Here is a 26,420-nt window from a genome sequence, read left to right as displayed (position 1 = left end):
CCCCATCAGGAAACAACAAACAGAATCAATCACTCTGATCAAAGGCATTAGATGAGATTATTTGTAGGTCAATAAATGAGAAAAATTGAGGCGTTAATGATGGCACATTCTTGTACAGAGTCTTGATAAGTGACAACCAAACATGGTGTTATTAAGTACAGAAGAAATAACTTGACAAAAGTTAATAGAGCCGGTGCACACCTGGATGCCTGGCAGTGGGGGTACCTTCAATCTGGTTCAATATATCGACTTTACCCTGCGGATAAGTGGTTCAACTTTCACTGTGGGAGAGGCAGATAACGTGCCAGCGTCCCATGTCATGGTTGACGAGCTAACGCCAATGCCTGCCACGGCTAATGAGTCAACGCCCACGACTGACATGGCCAACGCCCAAGACTCAGTCCATACCCAAGACTCTGCTAATGTTCATGACCACTGAGGTCTTTTCCCAGTCATCTAGAACATTTAGTTTAAAGCCTCCCACAGCTCCGCCTTCCACGACTTGGCCGCCATGGCCGAATTCCACATCATGGCTGCCAAGCCCGAGTTCCACGTCATGGCATCCACGACTGAGTCAGCCCCAGGCCGTGTCACAGCCACGCCAGAGTCAGCCCCAGGCCGTGTCACAGCCACGCCAGAGTCAGCCCCAGGCCGTGTCACAGCCACGCCAGAGTCAGCCCCAGGCCGTGTCACAGCCAGGCCAGAGTCAGCCCCAGGCCGTGTCACAGCCACGCCAGAGTCAGCCCCAGGCCGTGTCACAGCCACGCCAGAGTCAGCCCCAGGCCGTGTCACAGCCACGCCAGAGTCAGCCCCAGGCCGTGTCACAGCCACGCCAGAGTCAGCCCCAGGCCGTGTCACAGCCACGCCAGAGTCAGCCCCAGGCCGTGTCACAGCCATGCCAGAGTCAGCCCCAGGCCGTGTCACAGCCACGCCAGAGTCAGCCCCAGGCCGTGTCACAGCCACGCCAGAGTCAGCCCCAGGCCGTGTCACAGCCACGCCAGAGTCAGCCCCAGGCCATGTCACAGCCACGCCAGAGTCAGCCCCAGGCCGTGTCACAGCCACGCCAGAGTCAGCCCCAGGCCGTGTCACAGCCACGCCAGAGTCAGCTCCAGGCCTTGTCACAGCCACGCCACAGCCTGCTCCATGCCGTGTCACAGCCACGCCAGAGTCAGCCCCAGGCCGTGTCACAGCCACGCCAGAGTGAGCCCCAGGCCATGTCACAGCCATGCCTCAGCCTGCTTCAGGCAAACGAGCCATTTCCCACACCTGCCACGGTCAACAAGTTTTTCCCCACGCCTGCCACGGCCAATGAGCTGAAAGCTTTGTCCGTCCCAGGGCCAGCGTTATGCATCTCGTCCGTCCCAGGAAGTCAGTTATCAAACAAACTCTCACGTCAAGAGAAACAACAAATGTTAAAACCGCAGGAACCAGTTAATCTGTTATTGCAAGTGCAATGCATGGCTAGATTGATTAGTTCTTCTTGTCCATCTCAGAGCCTGTGCTGCCAAATTTGGCCTCCTGGAGGAGGAGGAGAAAGGCTTTCGTTTCCAAGTCTCTACCCATGTATATGACCACAGAGGTCGTTTCAAGTCTCTGCCCATGTACACGACCACGGAGGTTGTTTCCAAATCTCTGCCCATGTATACGATCACAGAGGTCGTTTCAAGTCTCTGCCCATGTACACGACCACGGAGGTCGTTTCCAAATCTCTGCCATGTATACGATCACAGAGGTCGTTCCCAAGACTCAGTCCATACCCAAGACAACAGAGGTCACTCCCAAGACTCTGCTCATGTTCATGACCACTGAGGTCTTTTCCCAGTCATCTAAGACATTTAGTTTCAAGCCTCCCACAGCTCCACCTTCCACGACTTGGCCGCCAAGCCCGAGTTCCATGTCATGGCATCCATGCCAGAGTTAGCCCCAGGCCTTGTCACAGCCACGCCAGAGTCAGCTCCAGGCCATGTCACAGCCACGCCAGGGTCAGCTACAGGCCGTGTCACAGCCACGCCAGAGTCAGCTCCATGCCATGTCACCTCCACGCCTGAGTCTTCCCCATGCCATGTCATGCCTCAGCCCGCTTCATACCATTCGGTTACATTCAGTTGATAACTTTAAAATGACACGTGAACAGTCCATGACGGCAACAGCGTTTCCTGTGGAAAGGGAAATAAACACAGAGAGTATTTTCCTTAATGTACTTCAGTCACAGTACTTTTATTTTCTCATGTTCATAATGTCCTGTTAAATGTTTATTTTATATTGTATAGTGTATATTGTTATTATAGTTTTTTATTTTATTTATTACCTGGCACCTTATTTTAATTATATTTTTATTGTTATTTGTTACAATTTTATCATTATTATTTGTCTCGTCATTATCTGTTTTGTATATTAATGCTTTGGCAATATTGTATGTAAACACAATCATGCCAATTAAGTACTTTTAAATTGAAATTGAATTGTATTTAGCAGAGATGGACCACTTCTATTAAAATAATTGGGAGAAATTGGAACGCCCAAGATCAACAGATGTAGAAAGGAAGTCCCGCCTTACAGGTAAAAGAGCCAATCACCTTTTAGATACAGACAACCTGTCAATCAACTCTAGAACACATGCACATTAGCTATAAAAGCCGAGAAAAGTGCGTTTATTAGCCTAATATGAGGTATAGAATCCCAATTTATGATTCCAGTATTGTCAAATTTTATTGATGATTTGAAATATGTTATTTGATCTGAATCTTGACCAACCGTTTTTGAGATTTTGTTTTTTCTCTATTCAATCAGATAGGAGCTGCACCGACATGACTGGAAATATCCTCCCGAGAGCATCCCAAAGATGGCCGACAGTGAACTGACTTGCTAGAACGACTTCTCTACATACAGAAATGTAAGTGTGTGTCTGTGTGTGTGTTTTAGCAATAATAAGCATCAAGAGCTCAACAGTGACCTCCAGCGGCCATAAATCACATTAAATGACTATGCCTGGCAATAATAAGAAGCGAGTTTGAGAACAAGAGCTGCATTTTGGGTGATTTATTTGTATTTATCATTACTGAGAAATATACATTTTTAACTGGTCAAGAGATCTCAAATTGGTAGCCCCCATTAAAAAAACGTATAATGATGATAGTCTTCACCTCATGTGAGGGTACATCACATTTCTAAACTACTAAAACTTTTTAATAGGTGAAAACGTAATTTGAGTCAATGCTTAATTTGAAACATTTATCTAAAATTTGTATGCAACATTTAAAAAAATTAAACGTATTGAAAAAGATTGTGTGCACTTAAAAAAGAAGAATGGTTTATTTACTACACTGTTGATATATAATGTTGAAACCCTTTAAATTGATTTAATATGAAATATCTTTTACTCTGATCTTTAAAAAAGTAATTTAATACTAGATTTAGTTCCTTTTTCATAATTTTGTGTATAATCAGCAGCATACACACATTAGTGGCCTTTGTTATATGACAAATAAATCACATTAATGCTTCCAATTCAAGCAAGAGCAAACGTCCCAATTTGACAAATTTTTGTGAACAATTAGTAGAAAATCTGGCATAAATGTACCATAATGACCATAGACATAGTTTCATTCACACTGTAAATGCTTCTAACACTTCTCGTTCAGTCTCTTATATACCTCATAACAAGTGTGTCTTTTTTTATACAACAGCTAAACCTTCAATGTGTTTGGACGAGAGGCGTTCCAAGTGTGCTGATAGCTCAGGCTAGTGTTGTCAAAAGTACCAGTACTTTGGTACCAAGTCAATACTAAGGGTGTTTTCTGATGTGTAGACCATTTTCTTTGTTCCGAAAACAGGGAATAAATTGTTACAATGTTGCATTTTCGTCTTGGTTCGGTTCGCTTTCACAAGGCAACATTTCAAAACAGACCAAAACTATGTCAATAAAAGTCACATGGGAGCAAGCTGTCCCCTTATTGGTCAATATGTTGTTTGCTGTTCCAGGATCTTATCCATTGATATCCATTGAGCGTCGCCAGTTAGAGGTTGTGCTCCAAATACAAATGATCCATCACTCGGATGTAAAGTTGTAAAGTTTCCATCATGGTTATTTTTCTCTGTCATAAGTTGCTTTTATTATTTCTCTATTGAAACGTGCCTGTTCTCTCTCTCTCTCACACACACACACACACAAAACTGCAGTCACAGTCTGTCTCCCTATTTATCTTCTTATTTTGAGTTTTCCCCTGGACTACATCTCCCATAGTGCACTGCCCTCGTCACTGCCATCTGTTCCTCATCTTCCTCACCTGTCTTCCATTCCCTCATTAGATCCTTTTTGTATAAATATCTTCTAGTTTTGCCCATTCCTTTGTCAGTCCTTGAAGTGTTACGTTGTGTTCATGATGTTAAGCTTTATTGTTTGTTCCACTCCAGCGATTCTTATTAAAAGATTTAAATGATCTACCCCTACCTCTCATCCTCCTGCAAGTACCCAGTGTTACAACAGCAGAGTAAAGCCGTGTAAAAAAAAATTTTTATTTATCATAAAGTCGCCAACACCATCCTACCCGTATTCTGCCTCTATCCAAAAGAGAGAAATGATCGTACTGAAATTACCTCAGGATTATAAAACAGCTCCTATGTGCAATTATATCTATACCCACATTTTGATGATGAATACAGAGAAGTGCTGATCTACAGATGTCTTCTCGAAAGAGCCCTCAGTTATGTTCATGGTTTTTATAGGGTAATTGTTTGGTTTGTTGGTCCCTTGGGTCGGGCTGCATTCTCACTACAAGGTAACCGCTCCAGAGTTTATTTGCAATCGGTCCGAGACCACCTCGTTCAGGCGGGCTCGGACCGATTGTTTTGATGTGGATCCGAGAGCGATTGCCGTGTTCATATTTTCCTAAAAGAACCGAATCAAGGGAGAAAATGTGCCAGGTTCTGAAACAAATGCTCCACAAGAGCCAAAATAAAAAAAGATGTAATGGTACCAGTTTTTCTGCAGTACTGGTAGTACCAAGCACCGACACAATCCGATACCAGCACACAGAATGACTGAAAAATGACTGCTTTAGTTAGGTCTGCCAGAACCAGAAACAGTGATCATGATCTTTAACTCTGCAATAAATTGAATGGCATCTATGCTAATATTATTTTATTAGTTTCCCTGTCTCAACCTCGTGACTCCTATCCTGAGGTCACCAGAATCAGTCTGATCCAGTTCCATTCCTGCTTTGTGTTGGACTCCACTGCTACATGTCTCTGTGTGATGATGACTAAATGGAGCCGGTGCCAGCCAAACATCACTTCAGTCTTTTATGATGGACTTCAGAGGATGAACTGATGCCAAATCCAACCATAAAACATGGGATACTTCATATGCCATTGCCTGAACCTTGGACTTATGATAGACCTCACCGAAATTACCAGCCGGTTGAACTGTGGTGCACCTCACTGATCTCTGCCTGCATCACATCGGTCTATTGATGGACTACATAGACTATAAATTGCCAACAAATTTCTTCATCAGCCAGCTAACAAGGACAATTGCATCAATGTGAAAATTCATACAAAATCTTTGTTTAAACACTGACCCTTAACACTTACTTAGTTTAATAATTTTAAACCATGACTTTTAACTATACATAAGTTCTGTGACTCATTTTACACTGAAAGCACAATTCAAAATAAAAGCTGGATGCTTGAAAGTGAAGAAATTGTGACAGAAATATGAGTGTAAAGTAAAATGTAATATTCACTGTAATAATAATAAAAATAATAACTAAGAAATATATCACAAATAAGACTGCTGTTGAATAAAAATTTTGCAAAAAAAATGAAAAATGTTGAAAATATTTTTGAAGAATTAATGGATTATACACAATTTTGCTGCTAAAATTACATTTTAAAACATGGAGTTCTGGAAAATAATAATAAAAATTAAAAGGAAAACATGATTTTGGAAACAATAAAAACAGATTTCATAACGGCGCTTCTTAAAAACATTTAAGCAATGCATCCTTGATTGAGAAACACGAAGGAAACATGCATGTCTTTACTTTGTTATTCACATTGAAATGTTACTTTTATATATGCTAAATGGGTGTGTTCAATAGCAAAAAAATTGCCATATTTGGTATCAAGAATCCTGCAATTTCACTGGTATCAGTACTGATTACTGAAATTTTGGTAACATGACAACAGTAGCTCAGGGCATAAGCATTGTGACAATTTATAGTTTGTTTTATTTCGCTTGTGTTCATCTTGTTCCATACTAAAGTGTAAGAGCAGTGCAGATGTGTAAGAGCAGCTAGATGTAGGGATTTCCATTTATCCCCTTGACATTAAAGATTTGAGCCACCAGGTGGTGACCCAGGATGTAGAAGGAATAGAACGTGTCATTGCCTATGCATCTATGAAAAGGAATGCTTGGAATGCCATGTGGGCAGATGAAAATTGGCGGCCCTATTTAGAGGGAAGACTATTTGAGGTTATCACCGATCATGCAGCTTTGACGTGGGCTTTTCAGCATCCCAAACCATCATCATGTTTGGTCAGGTGGACCATTTGTCTCCAAGGGTTCCACTTTGTTGTCAAGTACAGAAAAGGCCAGTGTAACATAGTTCTGAACGTGCTCTCCAGAATCCCAAACTGTGACAGCTCACCTAATCTCATTGCCCTTACCCAAGTACCTCAATCTGTCAGCATGCCAGTCGATTTAACTCCGATTGCCATTGCCCAAAATAATGATCCAGACATAGTTTCTTCATTCCGTGACCAGTCACAACTGATACTTCCAGAGTGCATCATGTAATTGAAAATTGATTTCTTTTCAGAAGTATTCCTGATGGATATAAAGGACAGAGACTTCAACTCATTATTCCACCCATACACCGACTAACTTTCATCCAGTATGCTCATGATAACCCACTTAAGTGGGCATCTTAGTAAGCTCAAAATTCTCCTCCGACTGTTGGAAACTGTGTACTGGCCAACCATAAGGAAAGATGTATGGAATTATTGCAAAGAATGTCAGGTATGTCAACGATATAAACCAACGCTTTCTAAACTCTCTGGTCAGTTACAATCTACACCTGTAGTTGAACCTGGTTTAGTGCTAGGTGTTGACCTAATGGGTCCTTTCCCTAAAAGTAAAACTAGTATCTTATGGCCAATGTGGATTACTGTTCTAAGTTGGTGGAGATGTTTCCACTTAGATCTCCCCAGACTGCAAGTATTTTGGTGGAAGAGATTTTAACTCGATGGGGCATACCGGTATAACTAGTGTCTGATCGTGGAACACAGTTTACTTATCAAGTCCTCAGTTCTGTGTGCAAACAGTTGGGCGTTGTTCAAAAACTAACAACCACTTGCCATCCCCAGATAACCTTACTGAGAGGGTTAACTGAAACCTGAAGACAATGATCGTCTCGTATGTAGGCGACCATCACAAACTCTGGGACAGATGGATTCCTGAATTCAGATTTGCCATTAATACTGCCTTTCACGAAATCACTGGTTTCACTCCTGCCGAAATAGCACTAGGAAGGAAACTTAAAGGTCCAAATGGAGCGTGCATTGCAGAGACGGCCAGATCCCAGCCACCCTGCCTATCCCATACTTGACAGACTGAAGGAACTCGTTAACATTGTCAAATATAATGTGGAATGAGCTCAAGCAGAACAGAAGAAATACTATGACCAGTGTAAATAAAAACCAGCTCATTTCCAGGAGGGAGATGTGGTTTGGGTGTAGGATCATCCCCTATCTAATGCTGAGGAAGGGTTTATGGGACCTGTAAATTTTTCAGTTTTATTTTATTTCCGACCCTGACAAATGTGAAACTTTTCATGTACAAAGTCTTAAAATTTCCCATGGTTATGACAAATTTATGCAGGGGGTATGTAACAGCTCTAACTCTGTTATCTTAGGGGTTATGTTTTTCCATGACATTAGGGGGTGATAACCATCTTCATATATGAGTATTTAGTCAGGTACCATACCTAAAGTAGGCAAGTATTGGTGTAGAGGAAGCACTGGCTTTCTTGTCCTTTTCTGAGGTCCTATGATTGAGGAATTTGTTTAAATTTGGTCAATCAGTAAGTAGTGTTGTTTTTTCTTACATGCACTATATGATTTTGGTGATTAGTACTTAGTGTGTAACTGTTGGATTGAGTATGTATTGAGCATTGAGCTAGTCATACAAGCTAATTGTGAATGTGTCTATTATTTAGATTGACCTTTTATTCCTGTGCTTTCTTTCATGTGAGAAAAGTAGTTCAAAAGGTTTGCTCCCATGAATTGCCTGCTTTGTTGTTTGTTTCTGGACTCATGAATACTTGGGACGTATTACAGGAGTTTACATGCGGAAGACAGGAGGACTTTTCTTTTTGCACCAAGTTTGACTTGTTTGTCAACATTGATTCGATTACCACTGCATGGACATCATAATTTCAACCATTACCTAACATTGTCGGCTTCATCTTCAGCCAAGTTTTTTACCATTCTCTTTTCTGGTTCAGATCATTTAACACTGAGCATTTCTTGATTATTTTGATAATTTCATTGAATATTTTCTACTTTATTTTTTTGTGTGCAATGTTAATGCTTGTGATGATTGGGTTGTTGAATATAATATACATGCAATTCACTGCAAATTTTGGGTCTGTTACTTCATGAACATTGTTGGGAAAAACAAAGGATATTAACATTCATCTTTTAATAATACCTAAGATAGTATTAAGCCATTCCGTCCTTACTCTGATAAGTAACTTATGCCTAAAAAGGGGTAGCGGTTATAATGTGTTTATTAAAACTACTTTGTTGTGTGAAACTCTTTCCACACTGATCACATGTGAAATGTTTCTCACTAGTAGGAACTCTCGTGTGGATATTAAGGTTTTCTTTTCAGTTGTAACTCTTTCCACACTGATCACATGTGAAAGGGTTCTATTCAGTGTGAACTCTCATGTGGATATTAGGGTTTTCTTTTTGTGTGTAACCCCTTCCACACTGATCACATGTGTACAGATTCTCTCCAATATGAATTTTTATGTACATCTCGCAGATCCCATCCATACGGAGCTGGACGCTGGGAATGATCCGTGTGGAAGTTGGTTAGAAGGGGCAGATCTAGAATGTTGTCCTGAGCCACCCAGGACCCCTCTTCTGGGCCAAAACCCTCCCTGTCAACGAGGTACTTGAGATGACCTCTTCGATGCCGAGAGTCCAGGATCTCACGAACGGCATAGACTGGACCGTCATCTAGGAGCAATGGTGGAGGGGGACAAACAACCTCACCGGACTCTGAAGGAGGAGACAGAGATGGGTGGTGGTGGCAAGGTTTTAAAAGGGATACATGAAAATTAGGTGTAATATGGTAATATGCTGGCAGCTGGAGTCGATATGTGACTGGATTTACTTGTTGTGCTACAGTAAAAGTACCTATGAAATGGGGACTTAACTCCTTGCAGGGCAGTCGGAGCATGATGTCCCATGTGGAGAGCCAGACCTTCTGCCCAGGCTGGTACAGAGGTGGAGTAGAGTGCCAAGCATTGGCCTGACTCTTCTGGCGCCGGACTGCTCTCTAGAGATGAATGTGTGTGGCGTCCCAGACCCTCTCGCTCTCTGTAAAAAAATGGTTAACGGCTGGAACTTTGGATGGTTCTCCTGGCCATGGGATCATCGGTGGTTGGAAACTGAGCATGCACTGAAATGAAGTTAGGCCGGTGGCAGGTTGGTGTAAGGAATTGTGTGCGTACTTGGCCCATGGGAGGTACTTGTGGTGGCAGTATGTCTGCAGGAAACATCCAATCTCCTGGATCTTCCTTTCCATCTGCCAGTTGGTCAACAGGTGATATGCAGATGATAGACTCACTGACACACCTAGGAGGGAGAAGAAGGCTTCCCATACTCTTGAGAAATACTGGGGACCTTGGTCAGATACTGTCCTCTTCCTGAAAACATGATGGAACAGTGCTTCTGCGGTCTCCAGAGCAGTGGGAAGAATTGTAATGGGAACCAGACAACAAGCCTTAGAGAATCGGTCTACTACTACTAGCACACAGTTGAAGTCATCCAAGGAGGGAAGGTCTGTGATAAAGTCCACTCCTAGCTGTGACCAGGGGCGATTGATTAACGGGCAGCAGAAATTGTTTGCCGGAAGGCAGATGACAGGGACTTTGAGAAGGCACAGTCAGTACAGGACTAGATGAAGCATTGGACATATCTGGACATAAGGGGCCACCAGTAGCGATACTTAAGGAGTGAGAGGGTCTGAAGGATTCCAGAGTGTCCCGTGCCAAGGGAGGAGTGGACAGTTTTTAGAGAAGTTGAAGACAGAGAGGAGAAGGAACAAAGAATTGTCATTTGGGGCACCCTGTAGGAGCTGGTTCAGTAATTGAGGCCTGATTTGATCATCCAGAGTCCAGTGGATCGGACTGACTATCAGGGGAGGTAGGAATGGTCTCTGGAGTGGAAGTGATGGGATCTGGAGCATGAAGTAAAGAGAGGGCATCCGCCTTGGTGTTCTTGGACCCTGGATGATTTGTAATGTTGAGAAGAGCTTACCGGGCCTGGTGAAGGTTCAAGCATCGAGTGTCTCTAAGATACTCCAAATTGCGGTCTATAATAACATGGAATGGATGACGGGAACCCTCAAGCCAGTGGCACCACTCCTCAAGCACCAGCTTGATTGCAAGAAGCTCCCAGTTGCCAATGTCATAGTTTTGCTCCATCGGGGACATCTTACAGGAAAAGAAAGCACATGCACGCAGTTTTGTGGGGTTCCCCTGCCACTGAGAAAGGACAGCCCCGACAAAAGTGGTGGAGGCATCAACTTTGACCACAAACGGTAGATCATTGGGATGTACGAGAACAGGAGTGGAGGTGAAAACATCCTTGAGCTGTTGAAAGGCGATGACAGCAGTCGTGGACCAGGACAGAGACTTGGGCTTGTAAAGAAGGTGAGAGGTGTGGCAAGGGTGCTGTATGAACCGGCGGTAGAAATTGGCAAATCCAAAAGAAAGTTGTAATTCCTTCAACGTGTTTGGTGGCAGCCAACACTGGACTGAACCTTCCCTTGCATGACTAGTGTTACATGATGAATGTGTTCTGGAAGGTTTTGAGAGAAGATGAGGATCTTCCTCATCCATAGAGAATGGAGTGTGGAATGAGTGGGGGAGTCTAGTGTAGATGTGACACCACTCTCCTTCACGCAAGCATTTTTAAAGTTGAATTGCGGTTTATACAGTGGGATGCATTTAGGAACATTTCTTCGTGCATACAGCCGTTTTATAAATCATTCATAGGAACATTTAGGAAATGGTCATACATTCACATTAAAGATCATTTTATGATCATCTTTATAAACGAGGGCCGGATCTTTCTCTAAGAGAGAAGCGAGGATTCTCACTGTGAATTCTCAGGGTACGTTTAATATTTAACAGTCAAAATTTCAGCAAACCTTACCAAAACAGTTAAACAATTTCAAGCACAGAATAATTAGTGAAACAGCAAAATTTTAAGGGTAAAGATTTTTAATTAACCAATTGTATGCATTTATAACATTTAAAACACGTGACAACTTGCTCTGACCTCACATTTATGAAAAATACCATCGACCTCAGAACATAAATTTAAATCTTATATAGCTGACCCTTGCCTGAATGTCTGCCATTGGGATTTATTTTGTTTACAAAAAAATATGATATTGACATTTTTGTTTGGAGCATAGTATTACAAAAATATTCTAATTTAGGAGGATTTTTAATTGGGTGTTTGAGACCAACATTCAAAATTGTTATATTGCTGCTTATGCTAAAATGCTTTATTATTTTTTTCCAGATCGATCAACCCCATACCCCATAATGACAATGCAAAAAAACAGATTTTTAAAAACATTTATTAATACATTTATTAAAAAGAAAAACTGAAAAATCACATTGACATAAGTATTCAGACACTTAGATGTGAAAATTGAAATTTAGTTCAGGTGCATCCCATTTCTCTTGATCATCTTTGAGATGTTTCAACACTTTGAATGGAGTCCACTTGTGCCAAATTCAGTTGATTGGACATGATTTGGAAAGGCACACACCTGCCTATATGAGGTCTCACATCTGAAAATGCATATCGGAGCAAAAACCAAGTCATGAGCTCAAAGTAACGGCTTGCAGAGCTCAGAGACAGGATTTTATCGAGGCACAGATCTGAGGAAGGCTACAAAAACATTTTGGCTGCATTGAAGGTTCTCAAGAGTACAGTGACCTCCATAATTCTTAAATGGAAAAAGTCTGTAACAACCAGGACTCTTCCTACAGCTGGCCACCCGGCCAAACTGAGCAATCAGGGGAGAAAGGTCTTGTTAAGAAAGTTGACCAAGAACCCGAAGGTCACTCTGGTTGAGCTCCAAAGATCATGTGTGGAGATGGGCTGGAGAAGGACAACCAACACTGCAACACTCCACCTATCTGGCCTTTATGGCAGAATGGCCAGACGGGATGAAAGCCTACTTGGAATTGGCAAAAAAGCACCTAAAGGACTCTCAGACTGTGAGAAAAAAGATTCTCTGGTTTGATGAAACAAAGATTGAAACTTGGCCTCAATTCCAACAGTCACGTCTGGAGGAAACCAGGCACCGCTCATCACCTGTGCAATACCATTCCAACGGTGATGCATGGTGGTGGTAGCATCATCCTGTGGGGGTGTATTTCAGTGGCGGGGACTGGTCAGGGTTGAAGGAAAGCTGATCGCAGCAGAATACAGAGATTGTATTAATGAAAACCTGGTCCAGAGTGCTCAGCACCTCAGACTGGGCAGAAGGTTCACCTTCCAACAGAACAATGACCCTAAACACACAGCCAAGACAACGCAAGAGTGGCTTTTGGACAACTCTGTGAATATCCTTGAGTGGCCCAGCCAGAGCCTGGACTGACATCTCTGGAGATACCTGAAAATGGCTGTCCTCCTACGGTCCCCATCTAACCTGACAGAGCTTGAGAGGATCTGCAGAGAATAATGGTAGAAAATCCTCAAAGTCCAGTTATGCAAAGCGTGTTGTATCACACCCAAAAACACTTTAGGCTGTAATCACTGCCAAAGGTGCTTCAACTAAGTACAGAGTAAAGTGTCTGAATACTTATGTCAATGTGATTTCAGTTTTTTGTTTTTAATAAGTTTGCAAAGTAATCAAAAATCTGGTTTTATTGATGTTAAAAAAAAATTATCATTTAAATAATGTTAGCATAAGTCTGCAAAATAACAAAATGTGAAAAAATTAAGGGGTCTGAATACTTTCTGAATGCACTGTACATGAGTTGGGCTTTGGCTCTGCTCTTCTGTGTGGATGAATCTGATGACTTGAGGAGTACCGGTGTATCCATCAGTACAGGTGATCTTTGTCACTAACTACAACAAAACTCCCCCCTCCACCTCAAAAAATGTAATAAATAAGTAACAAAAGGAAGAAAAAGATGGATATCTGAGAAATATGTCTTATGAGTAGGTAAGTAGCATATCTTATGCTGTTTCTTTGACTTATTGAAAACATTAGTTTCAAAATAAATAATGTTACAGAAGTTAGGCAACGATGACATTAGACATAACAATTGCTAGTCATATCAGATAAGGTCAAACGGTGGAAACTAGAAGGCAAACAGACCAATGTAGTAACTGGTTTCGAGATTGGCATTGTTACCAGCATGAAGTTTAAATCTTCTACTGTCCTTCCTCAAATGAAATCAAGCACTGCAGTATTACAATCCATAATAAAATGTCCCATTAGAGTGACTAACACTATATAATGAACTACCATGCTAACACAGGACGCGAGCAGTGCGTCACATCAAAAGCAATAGAACCCCATTATAATCGATGATGGCGTCTACACTGGAAGTGTGTTCCCTTTTACGCTGCACATGCTGATGCTACTACACAAATTAAATGGATTAGAATGTTTGTGGCGCCAGGTGTAGACAGGGTGTCAGAGATCTACCTGGCTAATTATTAGACCATTAAATATCTTAACTTTTGAGCATGAAAAAAGCCATCTCTGGGTCGATTTTATTACAGGCTATGTCACTTTCCCTTTCTGCTTGCAGACTCTTCTCGGTTTCTTTATTTTATAAATGCTTGATTCCCCAGAGGGTTGCCTTTTGGAACGATCCATGGTTAATGTTACTCATTTGTTGTGGCTACAAGTTTTCAGCTTAAAACTACTTCCACACCTATCACCGCACATGTGCTGAAGTAGCTAGCTGGACCTTCCTTTCTTTATTTACAGACATTATGCAAACACGCATGGATGACTGACGGAAGAATGCAATTTCCCACCAAATCCGTCCCGACAGCTCTAAAATATAAATCAATATAAAGGCTTACCGTAGTGAATCAGGGTAAGGCAAAAACATGGTTTGGAAGACGGACTGTTAGTGTACTTGCTCATTTCTGAAACTTTGTTAATTTCTAACAAAACAATCTTAGATGGTGTAGTTTTAAGTATAGTAATGAAGTACACTGCTTTTCTGCTTCAGCCACTAGTTTGAGTTTTAAGTTTTGCTCTAGAACTGTCGAATTGCTTACATGGACAACTCTGGATGATGCCTTTTCATTTGACACAAGATCTGACTAGATACACTGAAACTCTTCCCACGTGGAAGACAGTTTCTGCAGGCTTCTCTCCAGTGTGGACCCTCTCATGGGTTTTCAAGTTTCACGATAAAGTGAATCACTTGTCACAGTGTGAACACTTGTAAGGTTTTTCCTCCAGTGTGGATTCTCATGTGGACCTCAACATTTGTTTTACTTGTGAAACTCTTTCCACACTGAGGGCAGGTGAAAGATCTTTTGGTTCTTGTTCTTGGAGTTCCTTCTGGTGCCTCTTCTGCTTCATTCAGTTATTCACTGTTTACTTTCAGATCCATCAGGTCTAAAATTAACAAATGATATGATCAAAAATCATATGAGGACAAAGATGAGAGAAACGTGAAACCCAATATACTAACAGAAAGCAACTGTAACTTAAACTGAGATAAATTTGGAACAGTTTAATAAACAACAGCAAAGTCAGAAAACTTAAAAATACATGACATTTCCAGTGTATTCTACAGCTCCTGCTTTTCTAACTATTGTTCTAATGTTCCTCTGCATCACTAATGAAGAATCAAGAACGGAAACCAACCTCTTTGTCCCTCATGAATCATTCTGTAGGTTTCTTGATCACAAATGTTCTCACTCTCCTGTCTTTGCCGATAGCACTGAAGGAGTAAATTTTGATCGCTGTGTGGCAGGAACAGATCTTCTGAAATCAAAAGTTTTACACAAATCTTACTGAATTTGCCGTTATGTTCCGGCATTTCACGCCTGATTGCTTCCAGGGTTGATCACTTCTGAATGAAACGGGAGTCGGATGTGAATAAAGTGGCTTGAGTTTATCCATGTTTTTAATGTAGGCATTTTTCATAGATATCTTGGGATGTTCACCACAAGTAAGTGTTCTTTTTTGTTTATATTTAGTGTATTGCGCTTCAACACATGGATTAATTATCTTTTACTTGCTTGTTTCTCATTCATCTGCATTGGACAACAACAGCTCCAGCCTTGTCGTAAGCAAAGCGGCCCAGTATTGGAAATGCTTCTCAGTTTCCCTGTATCTGGCTCTGATATGTGCAGCATGGTAGAAAGGGGTGTCAATCAACCACTTATCTGAATAGCCTTTTAGAGGAACATATCCTACTATGGTTTTTCTCAGAAACATGCTGTCTGTTCTCGTCCTCTGGAAATCGAACAATTAGACGCTCACAGACTTTGAGGGTAAACAGCCTTTAACACATGCATTTTTTTATTGATTGCATCAGTTTCTGGCACTCTCTTTTTTTTGCAAATCAGCTGGCATGCATGCTCAAGCTCCGCTCTTCACCATGATTTAACCAACAAATAAACATACATGTTATCCCAACACAACTGCTGAAAATTCACTTTGTTTTGTTGAATCAACTTTTAATTTAAGTTCCCTTGGTTACATTAATATTTTGAGAAGGATTGAATAAACTGAGGATATATTTGGAATAATAATAATATTTGGAAGGACTGAATAAAACTGAGGATAGTGAAAGCAAATATTTTTGCATGTATTGCATCACAACTATGCCATCTACTGGCCATAATTCCCAAGTAGCAGAAACATAATGGCCACAAGAAGATGTACCAGCTGCGTTTGGAAGTTCTTTGATTATTGTGCACTGACTAGGATGACCAGACATCCTGGCACTAATCCCTATTATTTTTTATTTTAAGCCATACATTTTATTTTATAGGATATACAAGAACAATTCAAAAGAAATTCTGTACCCCCGGAACCTGCTTATGTACACAGCACTTTTGCGGACACTACTAATATTGTGACAGCTATATTTGCTTTAATGAACAAGGATGAACTTTACTACAGCTAATTTAAACAAATTAACTACATTATAGTTTACTTGAACTTGACCTGAAGAAGAACTTCTTACTTTGACAACTCTGGATGATGCTTTTTCATGTGACTTTGTAGTTGACTTGATGAGGCGAAACTCTTCCCGCATGAAGGGCAGTGGAACGGCTTCTCTCCTGTGTGGATTCTCTCATGCGTTTTCAGGTTTGATGAGCAAGTGAATCTCTTGTCACAATGTGAACACTTGTAGGGTTTTTCTCCTGTGTGAATTCTCTGATGCTCTTTCAATCGGCTGACTCGAATAAAAGCCTTGCCACACTGAAAACACACATGATCCCTCACACCAGTGTGTATCTTCTGGTGCTTTTTCAAACTGTTCAGCAATGTAAAACCCTTTCCACATATAGAACATACGTGATGCTTTTCCTCTGCACGAACATTCAGGTGGGTATTCAGGGCTGTTTCCACTTTAAAACTTTTACCGCACTGATCACTGTTACATAGCCTTTCTCCAGTATGAGAGAGCAGATGATCGCGGAGACATGTTGACCATGTGAAGCTCTTTGCACACTTATGGCAAGTGTACGGCTTTTCTCCAGTGTGAATTCTCACATGGCGCGTAAGGCTTTTTTTGAATGCGAAACTCCTTCCACACAGATGGCATGTGTGTGGTTTCTCCCCAGTGTGGATTCTCATGTGGTTTGTAAGGTATTCTTTTCGTGCAAAACTCTTTCCACACTGATCACATGTGTGTGGTTTCTCTCCAGTGTGAACTCTCACGTGCCCATCGAGTACTCCTTTTGTGTGAAACTCTTTCCACACTGATGGCATGTGTACGGCTTCTCTCCAGTGTGAACTCTCATGTGAAGCTTAAGGCCTCCTTTACGTATGAAACTCTTTCCACACTGATCACACGTGAAAAATTTCTCTCCAGTGTGAACCCTCTTGTGCCCAGCAAGTGCTCCTTTTTGTGTGAAACTCTTTCCACACTGGTCACACATGAAAGGTTTCTCTCCAGTGTGAACTCTCATGTGAATCATAAGACTTGTTTTACATGTGAAACTCTTTCCACACTGAGTGCAGGGAAAATGCTTTTTCTGTGTGAAATTGTTTTCAGTCTGGGAAAGTATTTTCAGCTCTTGACTTTCCTCCTTCACTTCCATCAGGTCTACAATGAATGTATGAAATCATTAAATTAAACTTTAAATAGAAATAAAAAAAATTATGGTTATTTTCCCCCCACATTTTTCTTCCACAAGAGGCAACACATGAGGAAAAAACTGCTTGCTAGCTAACAATTAGTATGCCGTACACGCCTCTGCCACCACGTGCCACTATCAGAAAGCATGAACTAGATGTGGGCATGTCAAGTGAGTTTAGAAAGTTGAGAAGTTAAAATTAATGCAAATGTGGAGCTACAACCAATAGCAGTAAAGATGGTGTCAGTGGAGCTCACGTCAACCGTCTCCTGTGAGATAATGGCTTTGGGGGCAGGCAAGACGGTGAAATTAAAGTTTCTTTATGGGCATGAAAATGTAATGACTTGGTACTATCGGCATGGAGTCTTGCTCTGAAAAGACCACAGGGGAGGGTGAAGGCTGAGACAGTACAACAGGTGAGGGATGAGGCAGAGGCCAACCCTCTGGAAGGACCACAGGTGAGGTCAAAGGCGGGACCAAGGCTAGGACAAAGGCTGAAGTACTGGTGGAACCACAGGTGAGAGACAAGGAGGAGGACAAAGATCTGGTGGAAACACAGGTGAGTGGCTGGGACTAATGCAAGGTCCAAGGACTGAGCTGGATTCTCTGTGCCAAGAGGGGTTATGGCAAGATCCAAGGACTGAGTTGGCTTCTCTGTGCCAGCAATGGCTAAGACAAAGTCCAAGGGCTGAGCTAGCTTTACTGTGCCAGCAGGAATTGAGGCAAGTTCCAAGGACTGATCTGGCTTCTCTGTGCCAGTAGGGGCTAAGGCAATTTCAAAGGACTGAGCTGGCTTCTCTGTGCCAGCAGGGTCTAAAGCAAGTTCCAAGACCAAAGACTACACCAGCAGTCTGTTACCACAGAGCGAGGGGACTGAAGGCTGCATTAGTGATTGGCTACCACCAATCAAGTGAGGGATTGGCAGCTGGCTAACGCAAGAGGGCAAGGTAGGTACTATAGGCAGGATTGGGGGCTGGCTCCTATTAGAGAGAAAGGAAGCAACTAGAAGATGGCTACCACTAGAGAGCAAGGTAGGGACTTTACCCTCTGTATCTGCAGCAAACTTAAGCTGAAGGGTTGAAACAGACATCAGTTCACTAGATGCACAAGCTGAGGCAAGAATTAAGGTTGCAGTGGCACCTGACCACCAGCAAAGGGCAAGGCTGGAGGCTGAGGACCAGCCAGGACAGGACTAGTGGAAATCTCTAGGTCAGCCAAATCAGGGCTGGGATGAGGATTAGGCAGATCAACCAAAACACGACTCTGGAATCTCTATAGGTTGGCCAGGTCAGGGTCGGAAAGAAGGTTGAGGCAGATTAACCAGGACGGGGTATAGGAGGGGTCTCTGGACAAGCCCGGACAGGAACAGGGAAAAGCTGTCTACTTAGACCTGGTGACACAGGTAACCAACTTAGCAAGATCAATGGTGCTCACATTACAATGACAGCAGTAGGAATGCCTACTAGCGACTTCAGAGACTAGAGACAAGCAACATCAGGTGATAAAGTTGCTGCATGTGTTAACGGGGCTTTATGCTTACAAGGTCACAAATTGTCATGGTAAGGCCACAGAATATTCAAAACATAGTTTTTCTTCGTTCTTCAGCTCTGGGGTAGAAAGAAGTTAGAAACAGCTGATTAATCGTATACTGTTTGTGAACATTCAGACACCGGCCGCTCAGCAGTGGATTTTATGGTAGCATTTAAATATAAGGATGCACAAGAAAACATGTAAAACATTAACTAATGTAATCAAATGACAACATGCTTCATTATATGAATACAGTTCACATGATAATGGAAAAATCTGATTTCCCAGTGATGGACATCAAACAACCTTCTTGTTCTTGTATTATTCAGCTATAAATCAACAGATAATGTAACAAATTCGGTCACCTTTGAAACACAAGATTTCATAATTACCGACAGTGGCATCTAGTGGCCGAAGTTGGTACCGCATGGAAATGGCAAGGAAATTTGTTCTCATGTGTTGCCTCTCTAGGAGACAAATACTTTTTATAAGGAGATTTTTTTATTTATTTATTTTTAAGTTGAAAACCATGTTCAGATTAAAAAAAAAAACATACATAATTTGTTAGTTTAACTATTGTTTCACAGCTCTGGAAACATCCACCAAATCTGTTGAACATCCTGAAGCTTTGAGACCTTAAAGTTCCTCAGCATCAAAAATGGACACCAACCTCTTTGTTCCTCAGTATCTTCATGTTTTATTCTGAAGGCTTCTGGATCACTCATGTTCTCACTCTCCTCTTTCACAAACTCCATCATTGCAGATTTCAGTTGATCCTATTTGTTTGGAGATCTCCTCTTGAGCTTCACTGAAACTGAATTGTGATCATTGTGTGCTGCCAAAATAAAAATAAAAATGACTGGATGTTTCATATTAGCTCACATATTGTAAGCATTTCTGTTTTATATTATCTATCCATAGTTTTTTGTAATTGCATTCACTGCATACAGCATTCTGCTTCCAAATTATGAGATCATTTTAGATTCTTGCAAAAGACAGGTCTTTTTAATGACGTTTTCAACACTTGGCATAATTTCAAAAATTGAACCTTTTATTAGGTTACAATGTTTTAATCGATTGAATTACATGATGTGCTGATTAATTCAGCAAGTTAATCACAATACATCGCATGTATTAATATATACTAAGAAAGTGCCACAAATAAAGATAAATTAAAATAATTATAATATACAATATAAAATAGATATAATAATTCAGTACCGCTTATGTACAGCTGGAGTTGCGCTGACTGCCCTCTACTGCCACATCAAGGTGGTGCATCACAATTGAATTGGTCCTCAGTTAGGAACATTACTTACTATGATACAACATTACATAACACAGCAACAGATGTTGGTTGATTTTGAACTGAACATGATAAGATTCGAAGTTGGGATTCACTAAAAATAATTAATTCATTATTCATTCGTTCAGGAATCGGCTGACACTGGTCCCAATATGGGTTTTTTGTGCTGTAGATTTGAAAGTTTAAGAACCGTTAACAGAACCGAAAGTCATGAAAACTATATTCTCTGTTCCAACTCTACCGGGGGTGTTTGACACTTTATTGAAGCTACATTGAAATGTTGGCCTTTTTGTCTTCCCAGGGACATCTGTACACAAAAAACAATGCCTGTTTAAATCTTTTCCAAAGATTGTTACCTTAGATACAAATGGTCATCGATATCTCTAGAAAATTATTAAATAAAATGTGTCCATTCAGTAAATGCTAGTAGAATGATCATTCACAACCTCTTCATCTCTGATCTGCATGACCAAGGCTTGCGCCAAAACATTTAAATAAAAATTGGCTAATTTTGCCTATATTTAATAATATAATAAAACAAGATAATATAATCTGCTCTTTCCAACTTATGACGTCACAGGGAAAACATAATCTGACAAAAAAACGATAAATCATCCCAGCTGGCCATAATACGTGACCTTTACTTAAGTTACATTTCTGATTCGTTGCAAAGGGCAAAGTATACTTCAGTTGTCCACATTACTGATCGTTCTTCGCACAGTTTGGGTGACGCAAATTAAATTAAATTAAATAAAACTTAAAACTGAAACTCAGCAATTGTTGGCACAATTTAACAATATTACTGTTGGCCATGAACCAACCTCTCTTTTTCTTTCTTTTTAGTTTTGCTTCCAGAAAAATGGCAAGAGAAGAGAGTGTGCCTCTTAAAGCGGCAGTACACTGTATAAATCAAACCATCCATAACATTAAAAAAGGGAGAAAAAGAACATGAAATACATAAAATAATCCATACATCTATAATAAAAGAAATTAGATACATTTTAACACAACATAAAAAGAGAGGGATTTTGCATAATAATAAAATCTAAATCTACCAAATGAAATAATTAAAAATATATATTTATGTGAATATATGTAAGGTATTGAATTTTGATATATCGCAAACTCAATATTTTGAAATTTGCAACATTATTTTTGTTTATGTGATCATAAATGAAATGACCAGTCAATCATCATATTCTCTCTATTTTATTCTACACTGTTTAGAGTTCACACAAGGTTCTTAAAGTGCTTAAAGTGCCTGAATTTAGCTTTTAGAGATTAAGTACTGGATTAACTGGAAAAACGCCTTGTTTTGTTGAAAAGTGCTTGAGATTAAAACGGATGATTTCTTCCGTGTAACGTGTATCCATAAAGATGAGATCCCGCACTCCACTTTCATTGAATAATGTGTCTTTTAATACCCTGTCTGTTCTTTACAGTCAGATAAAAATACAAAATATATAAATTTTAATCTCAAATAGCATGGATGCGCTAAAACACCAGACTTCTCTCTCTTTAATAAATGAACAGAAACACCATTATGAGTCTGTGAGATCAAACAAAGAACTAAAATCAGCTGGTTTGTGGGTTTTGCAACATGATCACTCAGGAAGTCGGCATGCTGATTACGAAAGTTAAAGTACAATAGAATCGCTGACAGTATGCTGACTCACTGACATGCCCACCAGACTTTTTAGCATCAGTTTCAGTGTTTACCTTCACACATGGTTCGACCAGCAGCGCATTGCGTCAGCAGCGAGAGAGACCCGGGTTTGTATCCACGTTGAAACCAGGAAGTAATCGCGTTTGCTTAATCAGTGACGAGCGTGACTCTGAGGTTGCAGTTTTCCCCATTTCATTTTAAATCCACTAATGGTTAAGTTTGGGAGTCAATAAAATATGTATTCCTCTTCAATCTATTACATCCTGTACAGCTGAAAAGAACTTGCTTCACGAATTGCTTTTGGCGACCTCTCCTGGACATAAATGGAGCTCACACATGCCTATACGACCCAACAACACTTACCGCTTTAACCACTGGGGGCAGTGTTTTCAATTTCGGTAAGCCAATACCGATTTTTACTACAGAAATGTCGACTTTTTCTGATTTGACTGTGTGATCAGGCTGGGTTTCTAAAGACCTTTTAGCTGGTTATTTTAGCTCAAATTTCTTTCATTTGGTTTGTTGGTTTTAGGGCGGTTAGTTGTGGTTTTTACACATCATCGTGCATGCAAACTTGCAATTTTTGTCTTACAAAGTAATCTTACAACAACAAAAAAACACCATAATATTTTTCATGTCACTATTCAACAACTGTTTAGCATATCACATTTAATTTCACACCTCATGTGTCAGATGCACATTGCTAATTTTGCGTATGAAACAGCATTTAATCAGAAAACAGCACAATGTCTGCACATTTATACACGACATATAGGTCTAGAACTTATCGTTCATAAATTCAGATGGAAAGCTTTATGAGCATGCCTGGAAATGATGCTCGTAGCATTTTCCCCTTCAGTTAAGTTGCTTTTTTTAACACGGAGAAATGTTTCCCGCCATTAATCCACCGTGTCACAGTTTGAACAACACATGAACTTATTCAATCTGATTGAACTGATTTGATGTGTGATAAGTTTTTATGATAGTTCAGATTCTATTAGTGCAAAACTGTCATAGTCTGAATGTAGCAGCTTCTTTTTCTAATAATGCTGTAAACTCTGTGTACACCATGAAATGAAGGAGAAATAGAACTGAAATAGAGTTTCAATTCACGCGTGCGCAAAGTACAATTATAATGCGTGTCCACGATAATAATATGATTCAAAATATAAATATATATTACCAGCTTGCGACGTCACATTTCTTCTTCTGGTTTGAATGAACACTCTCTCCTCGTGAGCATTACCGCCATCTAGTGTAAGCGGACAGCGGGGCTAGTCACATGTACTTCCGTGAAATCTCCGGTAACTTTATCTTTCAAAGTCAACTTCCGGTACATACATTAAAATCTTTGCTTCAAATATTTCCGATGTTATTGCCCAGTAAAAGGATCCAGTTAACACGTATTCAATCTAAAACAGCCAATAATTTCAGCAAAATGTAAACAGTAATCCATTTCAATAAAAGAATAATTCATGAAACAGCTGTAAAGAGTAACGACTTTTAATAAATTAACAAACTATGCATTTATTTATTTAAAAAAACATGTGACCACCTGCCCCAAACTCACATGCATCAAAAATACCCTTAACTTAGAGTTAACATCTTTTACTTATAATTATTTAATTATAAAAATCTTGATTATATTGTTGTACCTTGCCTGTTAGTCTGCCATTGTTGTTTTTATTTTATTCACTTGAATTCCCAAAAATATTCAGTTTGGAGAACAGAATGACAAAAATATTCTAATTTAAGAGGATTTTTAATTAGGTGTTTGAAACCAACATTCAAAACCACTTCTAGAGAAAACACATTTTTATAATTGGACTTTTGACTCATTTACTGTCGCCCTCGTGACAACTTCCCCACAAAGCCCAAAACAATAAACCAAATATGAATTCACTTTCCAACAAATCAGAATGATTCAAATTTTAGGATTCGTTTATCTTAAGAACACACATTGAATTATATGTAGGGTTTTTGTTAGGGAATGCTGTAGTGAAAATATAATAATAAAATAATGAATAAATACTAAAATAAATGTACAGACTAAATACTGTGAGGAGATTTTTATCTCCTAGATATCAACATTTATTAAACTGTATTTTCCCTCAATCTATCTGCACAAATTAAATGTGCTTTATGTGGCGATTTACAGGAGATCTCAATATATTACTATGATTAATACAAGCATACAAGCATGAAGCTGAAATATATGCTAAGAAATATACAAAAACAAGAATGGTAATTTACAATGAACAATTGTATATTTATATGAAACATGAACCTACATTAATGCTCTAAAACAGTCATTGTATATTCAATATACCAAATGCATTAACCAAAGTTTTGTTTTATGCATTTTACTGGGTTGTAATGTCTTGCATTGATGGCTGTTCCTGAATGTTTTGTGTATGTATGTGTGCAGAAGGGGTTCACCGCTGTTTTAAGTGTGCTTCTCTAAACAATTGTAAAATCTACACACCGTAAAAAAAAAGACCGTGCTTTGACGCTGCAAATGTTCACTCCAGGTGTGAATGGCTCCATAGGAATCCACTGTTTGTATTCAAAAGGTTAATCATGGTGAGAAATCACAGCGAAAATTTGTATTTAGCATGTGAAGGCCTCAAGAGCATCATTCTGTGACCGGGATACGCATAGAGGTTTTGTAACGCTCTGTAAAGGAGCGTGTCTTAAATAAGGACCCTGGCCACTTATTAAGCCTTTTTTTGGAATAATATCATACATACTGTACCTGAGAAACATGCCCGATTGGTGTCTAGTGGATATGCAACCTAATCCTCCCATTATAGAAATTCCCTTTTCACAGTCAGACCTGATTTACTTAATCCAAGACAAAGAGTCCAATAACAGGGTGGCTACTGGAATACAGTAGACAGTAGTTTTCTGGACTGGTCATGTGATCATAACATGGCAGTCCCCAATGAGGGGACCCTCTCCATGTAGAATAAAACTGATATGACTGCTAGCCTTCACCTCATGTGAGTGCTCGTGATTGTATACATTCATTTAAAAATTACGATACATTTCTTCAGAAGTAAAACTTTTTTTAATGAGAAAAAATTATTCAATGCACATTTAAGCCTATTGGGTGAATGTTATGTAACATCATTAATATTCATGAGCAAAGCCTTCACATTAGTAGGACTTGTTTAACTTGGGTCAAATGTTTTGGGTTTCCTTCCACAAGCTTCTCACAATAAGATGCTTGAATTTTGTCCCATTCCTCCCGACAGAACTGGAGTAACTGAGTCAGGTTTGTAGCCTCCTTGCTCGCACACGCTTTCTCAGTTCTACCAACAAATTTTCAGGTCAGGGCTTTGTGATGCCACTCCAATACCTTGACTTTTACTTTGTTGTCCTAAAGCCATTCTGCCACAACTTGGAGGTATGCCCGGTGTCATTGTCCATTTGGAAGACCCATTTGTTTCCAATGTTTAACTTTCTGGCTGATGTCTTGAGATATTGCCTCAATATTTCTACATACTTTTCCTTCCTCATGATGCCCTCTATTTTTTGAAGTACACCAGTGCTGCCACCCCCATGCTTCATGGTTGGGATGGTGCTCTTTGGCTTGCAAGCCTCACCTTTTCCTCCAAACATATCGATGGTCATTATCGCCAAACAGTAAAATTTTTGTTTCATTAGACATTTCTCCAAAAGTAAGATCTTTGTCCCCATGTGCACTTGAAAATTTTAGACTTGCTTTTTTTATGGTGGTTTTGGAGCAGTGGCTTCTTCCTTGCTGAGCAGCCTTTCAGGTTATGTCAATATAGGACTCGTTTTACTGTGGATATAGATACTTGTCTAATTGTTTCCTCCAGCTTCTTCCCAAGGTCCTTTGCTTTTGTTCTGGGATTGATTTGCTCTTTTTGCATCAAACTACATTCATCTCTAGGAGACCGAATGCGTCTCTCTCATTGAGCTGGTATGATGGCTTGGCCTTAGTTTGAAGTTAGGCCTTAAAATACATCCACAGGTACACCTCCAATTCAGTACACCTCCTATCAGAATCGAATTGGCTAATTGTCTAAAGGCATGACATAATTTTCTGGAATTTTCCAAGCTGCTTAAAGGCACACTTAACGTGTATGTAAACTTCTGACCCACTGGAATTGTGATATAGTCAATTAAAAGTGAAACAACTGTTGGAAGTCCTAAACAACTTGCCAAAACTATAGTTTGCTAATATTAAATCTGTGGAGTGGTTAAAAAAATTCGTTTTAATGACTTCAACCTAAGTGTATGTAAACTTATGACTTCAACTGTATGGTCTTAGTATGT

General features: G+C 40.1%; 2 protein-coding genes and 1 long non-coding RNA gene across 4 annotated transcripts in view; 1 reads left to right on the top strand and 2 right to left on the bottom strand.

Annotated features, from left to right (window-relative positions):
• LOC127639803 (hepatocyte cell adhesion molecule-like) overlaps positions 1 to 26,420 on the bottom strand; it is a 328,338-nt gene that overhangs the window by 266,535 nt on the left and 35,383 nt on the right. The window lies entirely within an intron of this gene.
• On the bottom strand, positions 1,377 to 23,320 carry LOC127639810 (zinc finger protein 568-like). Its single transcript, XM_052122060.1, has 4 exons — positions 23,299 to 23,320; positions 19,814 to 19,978; positions 16,494 to 17,582; positions 1,377 to 2,156 (listed from the first exon to the last, which is right to left on the bottom strand). The coding sequence occupies exons 3-4, from the start codon at positions 17,243 to 17,245 to the stop codon at positions 2,102 to 2,104; spliced, it is 807 nt and encodes a 268-aa protein (XP_051978020.1). The 5' UTR covers positions 17,246 to 17,582; positions 19,814 to 19,978; positions 23,299 to 23,320; the 3' UTR covers positions 1,377 to 2,101.
• The window catches only part of LOC127639817 (uncharacterized), a 40,201-nt gene continuing 16,186 nt past the window's right edge, over positions 2,406 to 26,420 (top strand). Inside the window, exons 1-3 of one of the 2 annotated variants that reach the window (XR_007970019.1) lie at positions 2,406 to 2,559; positions 2,791 to 2,893; positions 5,148 to 5,349. This is a non-coding gene — a long non-coding RNA (uncharacterized LOC127639817). Of the gene's footprint in view, positions 2,560 to 2,790; positions 2,894 to 5,147; positions 5,350 to 26,420 lie in introns of those variants that run through there. The other variant, XR_007970020.1, reaches the window with a different exon arrangement.

The sequence above is a fragment of the Xyrauchen texanus genome, chromosome 48 (genome assembly GCF_025860055.1).
Source record: "Xyrauchen texanus isolate HMW12.3.18 chromosome 48, RBS_HiC_50CHRs, whole genome shotgun sequence".
Taxonomy (NCBI): Eukaryota; Metazoa; Chordata; class Actinopteri; order Cypriniformes; family Catostomidae; genus Xyrauchen; species Xyrauchen texanus.
This window is presented reverse-complemented; position numbering and strand designations above follow the sequence as displayed.

Coding starts and splice junctions, on each gene's coding strand:
- LOC127639810 (XM_052122060.1), bottom strand. CDS start 17,245: ATGCCATCAGTGTGGAAAGAGTTTCACACAAAAGGAGTACTCGATGGG. Junction 2,157..16,493: donor CATCATCCAGAGTTGTCAAA/GTAAGAAGTTCT, acceptor CCCTTTCCACAG/GAAACGCTGTTGCCGTCATG.